Consider the following 14,219-nt stretch of genomic DNA (forward strand, 5'->3'; position numbering starts at 1 on the left):
GGCCATTCGGCCCTTCGAGCCTGCACCGCCATTCAATATGATCATGGCTGATCATCCAACTCAGTATCCTGTACCTGCCTTCTCTACATACCACCTGATCCCCTTAGCCATAAGGGCCACATCTAACCCTCTTAAATATAGCCAATGAACTAGCCTCAACTAGGGCATCGGAAATGGCCTCGCTCTTCAGGGAACGGGGATTCTCCACCTCCACCATAGATGAGGCTCGCACCAGGGTCTCTTCCATACCCCGCAACACTGCTCTCTCTCCCCATCCCCGCACTCGCAACTAGGGCAGAGTCCCCCTAGTCCTCACCTTTCACCCCACCAGCCGGCAAATACAACAAATCATCCTCCGCCATTTTCGCCATCTCCAACGTGACCCCACCACTCGCCACATCTTCCCATCTCCCCCCATGTCTGCCTTCCGCAAAGACCGCTCCCTCCGCAATTCCCTTGTCAATTCTTCCCTTCCCTCCCGTACCAACCCCTCCCCAGGCACTTTCCGTTGTAACCACAACAAATGCAACACCTGTCCCTTCACCTCCCCCCTCGGCATTTTTGTGTACCCTAGCCTCAACTACCTTCTGTGGCAGAGAATTCCAGAGATTCAAGAACCCAAGCAGTCGTTCCAGGTGCGACAAAGGTTCACCTGTATCTCCTCCAACCTCATCTACTGCATCTGCTGCTCTAGATGTCAGCTGATTTACATCGGTGAGACTAAGCGGAGGTTGGGCGATCGTTTCGCCGAACACCTCCGCTCAGTCCGCAAGAACCTACCTGAACTCCCGGTGGCTCAGCACTTCAACTCCCCCTCCCATTCCCAATCCGACCTCTCTGTCCTGGGTCTCCTCCATTGCCCGAGTGAGCAACACCGGAAATTGGAGGAACAACACCTCATATTCCGCCTGGGTAGCCTGCGTCCGGTGGGCATGAACATTGAATTCTCCCAATTTTGCTAGCCCTTGCTGTCTCCTCCCCTCCCCCTTCCTTAACCCTCGAGCTGTCTACTCCCACCCCCCCCCCCCCCCCCCCCCCCCCCCCCCCCCAACCCCCCCCCCCCCCGCACCCCATCTTTAAAAAACCTCCTCCTCCCTTTTTCCTTCCCTCTCCCCGCCACCCCCTATCAATCTGAAGAAGGGTTTCGGCCCGAAACGTCACCTATTTCCTTCGTTCCATAGATGCTGCTGCACCCGCTGTTTCTCCAGCATTTTTGTGTACCCTAGCCTCAACTACCTTCTGTGGCAGAGAATTCCAGAGATTCACCACTCTCTGTGTGAAATTTTTTTTTCTCATCTCGGTCCTAAAAGATTTCCCCCTTATCCTTAAGCTGTGACCCCTTGTTCTGGACTTCCCCAACATCGGGAATAATCTTCCTGCATCGAGCCTGTCCAACCCCTTAAGAATTTTGTAAGTTGCTATAAGATCCCCCCTCAATCTTCTACGAGATAGGTTTTTAATTTCATATTCGTAAAATTAATTTGTGGGATTTGACCATATCTCCAGATTATGTCCCAGCCTGGACCCTGTAAAGTGCCTAAAGTCCATTCAAAACATCATTGGAGTGCTTAGTGCAATTGACTGACAGCAGATTCAGAAATTATAAGTCCATAAATGAAAATGAGACAATGACAAAACCCAGTTGGAAGCAATTATTTTACTGCTTATTTTTAGTTACAGGATAGCAAGTCATTTTAATTGTATCTTGTCAAAGGTATGTGTTCCTACTTATAATCTCCAAAACGGCAAGAAGTTTAATATTGCTCCTGAAACTCAGTCGGGTGGTTGAGAATGAGAAAACCATTCATTAAAATACTTTACCGTGTGTGAAAATTCATAAACCAAAAAAACGACTGGATTACGAGTAATGCTACTGGTTAATGTTTTCATAAATCGTGCAATATTCCCCATGTGGATTACCTGCAGAAAAGCAAAGCATGAATAAATATCCTCGTCAAAATAACATTATATTTGCGAAGTGGAATTGATAGCCATGAAGGTGCTTCAGGTTGGGTGCATCACTCACTGGGTGCTGGCAGCATCAAACATCTTCTTCCTGCCCTCCATTCCCGACTTGGCTGCCACATTCTTACGCCAGTCACTGACTTCAGCATTCCGATCCTGTTGTGCAAGTTTAGAATAAACGGAAGGTGTTTGCAATCATGCTGAAGAAAATCTTTACACACAGAGATAATCTGTTCAGGGCTGTAATTGTTGATGTGGGGTAGGATTAAAATTCCCTTTCACCCAACTCATCCATGATGTCCCAGATAAACTAGTCCCGTTTGCTTGCATTTGGCCCTTAATCTTTATCCTGCACTAAACATTATTTCCTTTATCATGTATCTGCACCCTGTGGATGGCTCGATTGCAATCATATATTGTCTTTCTGCTGACTGATTAGCACGCAACAAAACATTTTTTTTGCTGTACCTTGATCCAGAAGACAATAAACTAAACTAAAATAAACTAAACTTCCCCTCCCCATGTAAGTTGAACACCTATGATACAAGTTATCCAGTCCCATTAGTTGTGCGTAATGAACCAACTACCATTGAATGAGACCATTAAAGCTCTCTAAAATCTTACTGGGTTGGAGCTGTATGGCCTGATACAAAAGATGATTGGTGACAAAATCCAGCCTGCAAGTCTGATCTATTTAAAACCTGGCAAAAATTTTAAGTTACTTAGGACTCTTTGTCAGTGAGAGTGAATTCCGTGTGATTGCTTGTTTGTTTAAACATTGTAAAAGACATGAGAATTTCAACAGTGATAAATGTATTCATTGAACCTCTGCTTGCCATTAATATGAATGGAATTTCTATACCTGATGAATAACTAAGAGTGAAGGATGTTTCCACATCTGAATATATTTGAATATGAACATTAAAGCAGATGATAAACAGAATTAAATCCCAAAATAAGAACACACAGAGCTGCTGTTTATTTATTACTGTGACCGTGCTCCACACTCGCGTACTGCTCTGTTCCCCATTAACAGCAGACAGGCCCAGGAGGAGCTGAAGGCCAGCACAGTGGACAATGCCTGGCCTCCGGTGATCAGCCGGCACCATGGAGAGCGCTCTGGCAGAACTGAGGCCACGACAGAGGAGCAACAATTACATCCAATTAGCAGCAATTGGTCTGAGGAAGGGTCTCGACCCGAAACATCACCCATTCCTTCCCTCCAGAAATGCTGCCCGCCCTGCGGAGTTACTCCAGCATTTTGTGTCTATATTAGCAGTAATTGGAATTACCCATTTACACCTGGTCACCCTTCACCTTAAAAGCCTTCATTGCACGAGGATTTGAGTCTAGGAGCAAGGAGGTCCTACTGCTGTTGTACAGGGCCCTGGTGAGACCACACCTTGAGTATTGTGTGCAATTTTGGTCTCCTATTGAGGGAGTGCAGCATAGGTTCACCAAGGTAATTCCCGGGATGGCATATGATGAAAGAATGGGTCGACTGGGCTTGTAATCATTGGAATTTAGAAGGATGAGAGGGCATCTTATAGAAACATATAAAATTCTTAAAGGATTGGACAGGCGAGATGCAGGAAAAATGTTCCTGATGTTGGGGGAGTCCAGAACCAGGGATCACAGTTTAAGAATAAGGGGTAAACCATTTAGGACTGAGATGAGGAAACCCTTTTTCACCCAGAGAGTTGTGAATCTGTGGAATTCTCTGCCTAGGCAGTGGAGGCCAATTCACTGGATGTTTTGAAGAGAGAGTTAGATTTAGCTCTCAGGGTTAATGGAATCAAGAAATATGGGGAAAAAGCAGGAATGGGGTACTGATTTTAGATGATCAGCCATGATCATATTGAATGGCGGTGCTGGCTCGAAGGGGCGAATGGCCTACTCCTGCATCTATTTTTCTATGTTTCTAAGCCAGTCAAGAGGAGAAGCCACTGCAACCTCTTTGAGGCCAAGACTGAGCTGCTGGGCCAAGCCTGAGTGGGCCAGAACCTCCTAGTTTGCCTACAGTTGACAAGGGACCGCACCTCCAAGCAGACTGAGACCTTCTCGTCACTATCGTCCTTCACTATAAATAAACCTTTTCACGTGAGTTCACCCTACCACGTGTTGGTGTAGTCACCATCGATCCAAAGCCGTCCCTGAAGCCACATTACCTTTTCTGTATCATCCTTTTTGACCGACTTCAGGTTGGCTCTTAGGTCCATCGACACCTTGTGCTTGGATCCCAACAAAGCACGCAACATGGCATCAGCGGAGACACGGACCCTACGCAAGGGAGGTCGCTTGAACTTCCCTCGAAGATCAAGAATTTTCAGGGACAGATCTTGAATCTGTTAGCAGAAAATCAGGTGTGAAAAGGTAAAGGTGATGCAGCTGCGGTATGCAGGTGAAAAGACACAGGTTGAAGCATCGAATTGGCAACGTACCTCGTAGCTGTTCTTGCTAGCTTTAAACTCAATGTCGTACCTTTCTTCATCAACAATCTCAATTTTTTGATGGAGTTCTGTGCACAAATTCTGTAACAATAATAAATTATGGTGAATATTTCCACATTAGCCATCCAATTTAATCCCACTATCATTATTTCTTCCCATTATCTTTATCAGTCGAGCTATAATCCCTTTCAGATTGTTTTAAATATTCTTCGATATCGTTAATGTATCAATGTGGTAAAGAAGGCATATGGCATGTTTAACCATTGCTAGGGACATTGAGTATAAGAGTTAGGAAGCCATGATGCAGCTCTATAAGACTTTAGTTAGGCCGCATTTGGAGTATTGTGTGCTGTTCTATTTGCCTCATTACAGGAAAGATGTGGAGGCTTTGGAGAGAGTTTACCGAATTGATGCCTGGATTAGAGGGTTTCAGCAACGAGGGAGAGGTTGAGGGGAGACCTGATCGAGGTATATAAAATGACGAGAGGCATAGATAGAGTGGACAATCAGAACCTTTTTCCCAGGGTGGAAATGTTCAACACTAGAGGGCAAATAGCTATAAGGTGAGAGGGGGAAAGTTGAATGGAGCTGTGCGGGGCAAGTATTTTTACAGAAAATGGTGGGACCTAGAAGGCATTGCCTGGGGTGATAGTGGAGGTAGATATGAGAGTTATGCTTAAGTGGCTTTTTGATCAGGCAGATGAAATAAGTTTAAATTGGCATTATGTTTGGCACAAACATTGTGGATCAAAGTGTCAGCTCTGGAGCTGTGCTGTCCTATGTTCTATATAACGTTTCTGAGAGAACTTGCCTCATTCATTAATAATAGATCGATATTCCAACCAATTCCACTAATCTTATTTTCTAATTACCCCTGCAGCTAGGAAGTATTTCAAAGATCAAATTTTGTTGCTTTTTCACGATGAGCATAAATTGTGCCCATTTTTACCAGCCGAAAAACAAACCATCATTATTTGGCTTCTCATCACCCTTCATAATCTTGAAGACACTCAGCAAATTATTTTAATCCAACTTTTTCCATGAAACATTTAATGAAGTAATAACCAAATAGTTGATACTTCTGATCCAACAAAAAATACCATTTATGTTTCCACTAATATGCCATGAAAGGTTATGGGGAGAAGGCAAGAGAATGGGGTAAAGAAGAAAAAAAGAACAGCCGTGATCAAATGGCCGAGCAGACTTGATGGGCCGAATGGCGTAATTCTTCTCCTATCTCTTATGATCTTAAGAAAAGTAGAGTTTTTTCTTTCTGAAATATAATGAAATGTTAAGTTAACGAAAGAAATATCCGAGCTGTGTATTTGCTGCTTTTTTCTTCCCCGCAGCCATTTAAATCGGGTCATCTTTGGGAAACAAACAGCATGATCGATTTATTAGAGAGCGGTGTTGTTGTCCGAATATCAGGGTAGTTTTGCTTGATTACAAGAAACTGCAGATGTTGGAATCTTGAGCAAAACATGAACGACTGTCTCTCAATATGAAGAAGGGTCCATCCTAAAACATCACCTGTCCATTCCCTCCACAGATGCTGCCTGACATACTGAGTTCCTCCAGCGCTTAGCGTTTTGCATGATTACGACTGGTATTCTCTTAAGTGGAGAACCCATTGCCGACTGCAAGATAGGGTGAATGTCCAGTTAAGAATGCTTGGAAAATTTCCTAGACTATATGGAGAGAGTGCACCATGTAAAAATATATATGTTACTGCTCTTGACAACCCTCTCCATTTACGATCCATGTACCCATTCCGTTCCTAAGCTAATTGTCAGTTTGACAGAACATGGAATACTAATATTAAGAGAGTTAAAGCCAGACGATTTTCTTGGCTGTTAAGATAACATTGATGTGGGCTGGGCCTTCCATTGAAGGAACCTCGTGGGCAGCTCACATCTTCCCTGCTCTTTGCATCAGGGGAGGTTGTCCATTTAGATTTGGATTGTTTTCTCTTGAACGCCAAAGGTTGAGGCAAGACCTGATAGAAGTATATAAAATGACAGGAGGCATAGTGAGTCACAACCATTTTTCCCATGGTGGAAATGTGAAAGACTAGAGAGCATATCTTCAAGGTGAGAGGGGAAAAGTTTAAAGGAGATGTGCGGGACAAGTTTTTTTTTTTACAGAGAATAGTGGGTGTCTGGAACACTTTGCCTGGGTTGGTAGTGGAAGCAGATACGAGAGTGACTTTTAAGATGCTTTCAAGTTGACACATATATGTGCAGGGAATGGAGGAATATGGATCACGTGCAGGCAGAGTAGATTAGTTTAACTTGGCATTTTGTTTGTCACGGACATTGTGGGCTGAAGGGCCTGTTCCTGTGCTGTACTGTTCTATGTTCTATGCCTGAAATACTTGATCATTTAAATATTTCTGGCAAATCTATAAACTTTTAATTGTTCATTGCATTTTAATGATGTTAATGTTGATGTTACATGTTCCTGCCCTAATTGGTACAACAATGTAAAATGTCCTTACCTGCAGGTCTGTGAGGGAGAGGCTGCTGAAGTTGAGAGGAGGCACTCGTTCTGCCAGGAACTTTTCCTTCTCCTCATACCGTTCATCGATTTCTCTTTCCAGATCTTCCTTGGCTCTGGAAAGCATTAGTATCTGCACAAGGATTGTTAATAAGTCACATTGTAGCTATAGTGCTAGACTAACGTTACAAAATGTCTTCTCAATCATAGACCAGGAAACAAAAGAAGTGACCTCACCTTCAGGTGGAGTTTGCGAGATGCTGAGATCTTACTACTTTTCTGTGATTGACAATAAAAACAAAATGTCAATATTATTATTATTATTATTATTATTATTATTATTATTATTATTATTATTATTATTGTCATAGAGACATACAGCATGGAAAGAGGCCCTTTGGCCCAACCTCCCCATGACGACCAAGATGTCCTACCACCTAAACTTGTCTCACCTGCCTGCATTTGGCCCATATTCCTCTACATATTTCCTATCCATGTACTTGCCCAAATGTCTTTTAAGTGTTGGTATAGTACCTGCCTCAACTACCTCCTCTGGTAACTCATTCCATATATATGGACTGAGAGAAAGTTCATAAAAGGCTGAATGGCCCTTTTTTAAATACATTTCAAATTCTGGATTGTTATACTAATACATTATATCACATCATTAGAAAGTGCAGCATTTATGTTTTATGTTCACAAAAGAACTATGTTGTTTTATTGTATAATTCCATATATCCATATGTGAAAACATTGCTCCTCTGGTTCATATTAAATCTTTCCCTTCTCTGCCCTCTGTACTCCAGTACTTTGTGTCTTTTATTGTAGACTAGCATCTCCAGTATCAACATTTTGACTGCTCCACTGCAAAATCTCTTCAAAATCTCACCTTAAAGAAGTTCTCCTCCTCTCTCTGACTATGACCTCTCTGACTGTGCCGCCTCTGTGATTCCTGAAACATCCCCGATCCATGTTCTCCAGGAATGGTGCCTGACCCGCTGAGTTACTCCACACTTTATGTATTTGTCAAGTATTCGCTGATTTGCAGCTGTGTTATTTTTCCTAACTTGACCATTATGGTACTGTGACACACGCTAACCACTATTTGCAGAAAAGTATTCTCTTGCATTTTTTAAATGACATTGTTATGAGCTGGACAAATGCGTCACCAAAAATGTAGCCTAAAAAATTCCAAATTGCAGCTGTTTTGTTTAAACATGCAATGCATCTTAAAACCAATCTTCTCTGGGGTGCAATTATTTCCACCTCAGAAAATGTAACCGGGCGAATCCAGATACAATTCACCCTTGCGTGCTTGCGTGATCTCTGTGTCAATCATGCATGGGATAATATTATTCCTTGTTAACGTTTCTTTCAGGGCACTGTGAAGGAAATGAGATCAGTTGTCCAGGGAGCAACCATTGCTAGGCATTCCAGACACAATGATGAGTGAGCACAAGGATTGAGAATGCAGGAACAGATCGAGTTTCCAATAAGGCAAGTGGTATATTCACCTACTGTATTATTCTTTGGTCACCTTTCCCATAGAACTGACTGCTGCAACCCTCTCCCCCAACTCCATGCCCACCAGTTAGTCAATGCCCATGAGCTCCACATCAGCTAAACCCATATACAGTCATAGCATCAACCAGCATGGAAACAGGCCCATCAGCCCAACTTGCCCACACCAACCAATATGTCTCATCTACTCTAGTCCCACCTGCCTGCGGCACATATCCCTCTATAGTATAGTATAGTATAGTATAGTATATCTTTATTGTCATTTTCCTGAGTACTCACATACCCAGAGGAAACAAAAACACGTTGCTCAATCAGTGTCCATTCAGTGTGCAGTAAAAAATAAATAGAAATAAAAATACATTTATCATGAACAAATTAAACACTCTACTCTCTACTAAACATCAACAGGCGTTCCGATCGGCAGCGGCACGACAGTGGCTCTGCTGCAGTGTGTCCAGGTTGGTGGTTGATGGTTGGTGCGCGATACTTGGCAGGGGGCAAAGTCCGTTTATCAGTCTTATAGCCTGTGGGAAGAAGCTGAGGAGCATCCTGCTGGTTTTGCAGCTAATGCTCCTGTACCTCTTCCCAGATGGCAGGATGGAGAATATGTGATGCAATGGGTGGTAGGGGTCTTTGATGATGGAGATGGCGCTGCTGATACATCTCTTCCTGTATACTTTGTGTAAAATTTACCCCTCGGGTTCCTATTAAATCGTTCCTCCATCACCCTTAAGCCTATGGCCTCTGGTCCTCGATTCCCCTACTCTGGGTAAGAGACTCAGATTGTGCTTTTATCGAGAGCACCTATCTTTGTTCCTACTTGAAAACATTCCATAATACGTATGAATAATTTGTTAAAACATATCACTATTTCCTGTTTCTAAACTTAACCTTCGACTTAACAATATTTCCTGTGATGAAGCATTGGTGGAAAAGCTTCAACTGATTCTTCTTGGTACCACTGTGGTACTGTGCACAAGGTGCATGCCAAACCCCTATCAGTGGGAGAAAAGATTGTTTCAATCACAACTTTAACGTGCAGACTGTAATAAAGCTTGTAGTTTGTGAGTCTGAAGAAGGGTCTCGACCCGAAACGTCACCCATTCCTTCTCTCCAAAGATGCTGCCTGTTCCACTGAGTTACTCCAGCATTTTGTGTCCATCTTCCATTCAAACCAGCATCTGCAATTCCTTCCTACACAGTATTGTTTATAATCCCGAGACAGGAGTGGATGTAATAATAATTGTTCTTCAGAATTTTTATTGCAATTTGGAGATTTTACAAATAGCTGCTAAATATTTACATCCACTAAAATATACAATTAATGCCAAGACCTTTAACAATATTGACCGTAAAGAGGAATTATGGGATTCAATCACATAACTCCCTGAAAGTGGTAAGATAAATAGATAGAATTGGTAAAGAAGGCTTATGGCATGTTTGCTTCATTGGTCAGAGCATTGCGTAGTAGAGTCAGGAAGTCATGATGCATCTTCATAGAACTTTGGTTTGGACGCATTTCGAGTATAGCGTGCAGTTCTGGTCACCATACTGCAAGAAGCATGTGTAGGCATTGGAAAGGGTGCAGAGGAGGTTTACTAGAATGATTATTGATTAGGAGGTAGTAGCTAAAGGAAGATGTTGGACAGACTTGGATTACTTTCTCTAGATTGCCAGAGGTTGAAGAGAAACCTGCTATAAGTATATGTATTTTTGAGAGGCATAGATAGGCCTTTTTCCCAGGATGGAAATGTCAAAGACTAGAGGGCTTAGCTTTAAGGTAAGAGGGGCAAAGTTTTGAAGGAAATGTGCGAGGCAAGCTTTGTTTATGCAGAGGGAGGTGAGTGCCTGGAACGTGCTGTCGGGAATGGTGGCTAACGTAGATACCATAGTGGCATTGAAGATTATTTTTGATCTGCACGTGGCTACGTAGGGATTGGATGAATATGGGTTATGTGCTGGCAGATAAGTGATGGTCTTGGCACACAGGTGGCACAACGGTAGGATTGCTGCCTCACAGTGCTTACAGTGCCAGAGACCTGGGTTCGATCCTGGCTACGGGTACCATCTGTATGGAGTTTCTACGTTCTCCCTGTGACCATGTGGGTTTTCCCCAAGATCAGTTTCCTCCTCACATTTCAAAGACATACAGAAGGTTGATTGGCTTGGTAGAAATGTAAATTGTCCCTAGTGTGTGTAGGATAGTGTTAATATGCGGGGATCGCTGGTCGGTGTGGACTAGGTGGGCCATAGGGCCTGTTTCTGTGCTGTACTGTTCGATATCCTATGATGAGTAATAGTATGGAGGAGATGTGGAAATTGAATACTTACTTTAGGAATAACCTCATGATGAGGCCTTGAGAGAGGGGCAACATGTTGAGGAGGGGCTGGTTTTGGCGGCTCTGGTTCGGGCTCAGGTTCAGGCTCAGGCTCATCAACTTCTTCAGTCTCTTCCTCCTCCTCAATGGCTTCCTCTTCATACTGTTGAAATATCAAATAACTATTGAGCAGGTAAACTGTCATAAGTGACTCGTGGGGAAATATTAAGCAACAAAATGTGGATAATTAAATGTACAACTGCTGTGGAGATTAACCCCAGCTCTATTAATATATCTTACCTCTTCCCTGAAAGAAAGGGAGAGGGAAAGGAATAGAGAGAGAGAGAGAAATAAGTGTTAGAGAAAGCATCACAAGGGTAGCATTCCAAATATATAGTACAGTAGTATTCTAAATGTATTACAAATATAAATGCAATCCTATTCTCTCACATGTGTATTTATAACTTTATTTTACTGTTGGCCATACTTTTACCAGTTATCAAATGTCACATAGCTTTCAAGGTGCTTCGGATTATTGACAATGTTTGGTCATCGTTCTTACTCTTTTGCAAGTTGCCTTTTTCACTGCCATTGTTCTTACAGACGTCAGTCTTAGCTGCATGAGATGACAATCTTAAAATAAAATAAAAGCCACTAAGGCTACAACTTTCAGGACATGGTGAAATTGCAGCAGTTCATGCATAGGGGAGCAGTAACTGGGGCCAGTCACGGTGGCGCAGTGGTAGAGTTGGTGCCTTACACTGCCAGAGACCCGGGTTTGATCCTGACTACGAATGCTGCATGCATGGATCTTCGGTTTCCTCCCACTCTCCAAAAACGTGCTGGCTCGTAGGCTAATTGGCTTGGTAAAATTGTAAATTGTCCCTAGTGTGTGTAGGATAGTGTTAGTGTGCGGGGATCGCTGGTGGGCGCGGACTCGGTGGGCCGAAGAGCCTGCTTCCGCACTGTATCTCGAAACTAAACTAAACAGTCCATTGTGCTTTACACATCTCTAATATGTTTAATGTGTTCTGGTACCGTGTTGTACTGGTACTGAGATGCAGGCTCATCAAAGTCCCCAAAATCTAGGTCAGAGTCCTGGTGACCTGCAGTTCTTCATGAAAGTTAACAAATCAAATCTTTTTTTTGTGTCCCTATCTTCACCAATGTGCCTTGTGCTTTAGTTCTTCAAACACCAAGATGTGAAAGGAGATATTATGCCCCAAATCATCATTTTACAAAACAAACGTCACTGATTAAGGGCAGTTGTTATACAACTCCAATACCCAACTCCAAGCACTTCCTGTGCTTGCACCACAAGCGAGTTGATGGAGTTGTATCACAATATTGTACAATAAAGAACTGCAGACTTGTGCTTCTTTTGTGATATTTCTCTGTCAGCTCTGTAAAAAATGACACTAAACAATGGAAGAAGCTTGTTTCAATTATCTCATAAAATCTAAACATAGTCATGGATATTGTGGCAGTACTACTTCTGGCTTAAAAAATGAATAAACGTGCTTGTTTTCTCTAGAACAATGGGTTGAGGGGAGACCTGATTGAAATATACAACATTATGAGAGGCATAGATGGGGTAGGCAGTCAGGATCTATTTCCCCTGGGTGGAAATGTCAAGGGACCAGAGGGCAGAGTTTTACGTTGATTGGGGTAACGTTTAAAGGAGATGTGCAGGCAAGTTTTCTTTACACAGAGGGGTTAGTATCTGGAACGCGCTGCTAGGAGTGCAGTGGAAGCAGATATAATAGAGGCATTTAAGAGGCATTCAGATAGGCACACAGATGAGCAGGGAATGTTGGGATATGGATCACAAGCAGGCAGAGGAGATTAGTTTAACGGCATCATGTTTGACATGGACATTGTAGGCCGAAGATCCTGTTTCAGCGCTATGCTGTTCTATGTTCTATGAACAAAGGGTAAGAAAGAAAGATGCCTTATGCAAAGAGCACAGACAATGGAACTGAATTGTAATATTTTAATTCTTGATCACCAGATAACAAAATAAGAAACAAATTGAATTTCAGAATTTGAAAAAAATGTTTTACTTACTGGTCAGACATTTTGAAGTTAGGTCTTTAAACCTGGAACAGGAAAGAGAGACGTTAGTTCAGTTGAAGTTTACCTTTCCATTTCACACTGCTGTGATCTGAAAAGACAAATCTTTGCAAAGAAATTTTAGCACTTTAGTGAGCAATAATGATCAGGTTTCCAGTCCCTGTATGTCTATGTAAAACTTTCCTCGTCAATCCATGTTTCCTAATCAGTGTCATCCTTCACGAATTATTTCATGTCATTCCTTGTTTTATGTGTTTATATGCACTGATTTTTCACTTCCATCAAACACAGAACTTTTTTTGCGCTTGCTTGTCATTATTCCTTCTTCCACCTAAAGTGTGCCGTTAGTTTAGCTTATTCCATAGATACAGCATGGAAACAGGCCCTTCGGCCCAACAAGTCCACACTGTCCATCGAACACCCATTCGCAATAGTTCTATGTTATCTTTGGGGATTGTGGTGTTTAATAGCCTATGGTTGTATGGAAGAAGCTGCTCTTCATCATTCGAACTTATGTCATGGAGTCAGAGTCATAGAGTGATACAGTGTGGAAATAGGCCCTTCGTCCCAACTTGCCCACACCGGCCAACATGTCCCAGCTACACCAGTCCCAGCAGCCTATGTTTGGTCCATATCCCTCCAAACTTGTCCTATCCATGTACCTGCCTAACTGTTTCTTAAACGTTGGGTTAGTCCCAGCCTCAGCTACTTCATTCGGAAGCTTGTTCCATACACCCACCACCTTTCGTGTGAAAAAGTTATTCCTCAAATTCCTACTAAATCATTTCTCCTTCACCTTGAACCTGGTCCTTGATTACCCTACTCTGGACACGAGATCCTGTGCATCTACCCCATTTATTCCTCTCATGATTTTATACACCTCGAGAAGATCACCCCTCATTCTCCTGTGCTCCAAGAAATAGAGACCCAGACTACTCAACCTCTCCCTATAGCTCAGACTCTCTAGTCCTGGCAACATCCTCACAAATCTTCTAAGTTGTAGCAATATGTAACATCACTGAGAAACACCGCTAGAGCACATAATCCAGTGCAATGTCCCCACTACAGAGCTGAGGCACTATTATATTACAGAAAATGCATCTTCTAGTGGAGCTCACTCCGCAATGAGCCACTCCGGTAGATGTGGTACATCTTTCAGCAATATTATAGTCAATATTATCAGGAGGGCAACGATTTATAATAGAGTCAACGGCAGGGAAATTATCAAGGGCTATGTGAGAGGTAAAGAGGAATGAGTTAGCCAATAAAATGATTGGTGGGTGGAAATGAGGGGGAACTAAAATCAAACAATCCCAGTTGCTGGGGGTGGGAGGGCAGAGGATGATGGGGGAAGGTTGTGAAAAAGACCGCAAGGATATGAGTGTGGAAAGATTGA

The 14,219-nt window shown here is 42.7% G+C and overlaps 1 protein-coding gene across 1 annotated transcript; it reads right to left on the reverse strand.

The window, feature by feature from the left end:
* Positions 1–1,642: 1,642 nt before the first annotated feature.
* LOC129707709 (troponin I, slow skeletal muscle-like) lies at positions 1,643–10,970 on the reverse strand. Its single transcript, XM_055652936.1, has 7 exons — positions 10,764–10,970; positions 7,149–7,190; positions 6,913–7,044; positions 4,407–4,496; positions 4,134–4,310; positions 2,027–2,121; positions 1,643–1,920 (listed from the first exon to the last, which is right to left on the reverse strand). The coding sequence occupies exons 1-7, from the start codon at positions 10,953–10,955 to the stop codon at positions 1,917–1,919; spliced, it is 732 nt and encodes a 243-aa protein (XP_055508911.1). The 5' UTR covers positions 10,956–10,970; the 3' UTR covers positions 1,643–1,916.
* Between the last annotated feature and the right edge of the window lie 3,249 nt (positions 10,971–14,219).

The sequence above is a fragment of the Leucoraja erinacea genome, chromosome 22 (genome assembly GCF_028641065.1).
Source record: "Leucoraja erinacea ecotype New England chromosome 22, Leri_hhj_1, whole genome shotgun sequence".
Classification (NCBI taxonomy): Eukaryota; Metazoa; Chordata; class Chondrichthyes; order Rajiformes; family Rajidae; genus Leucoraja; species Leucoraja erinaceus.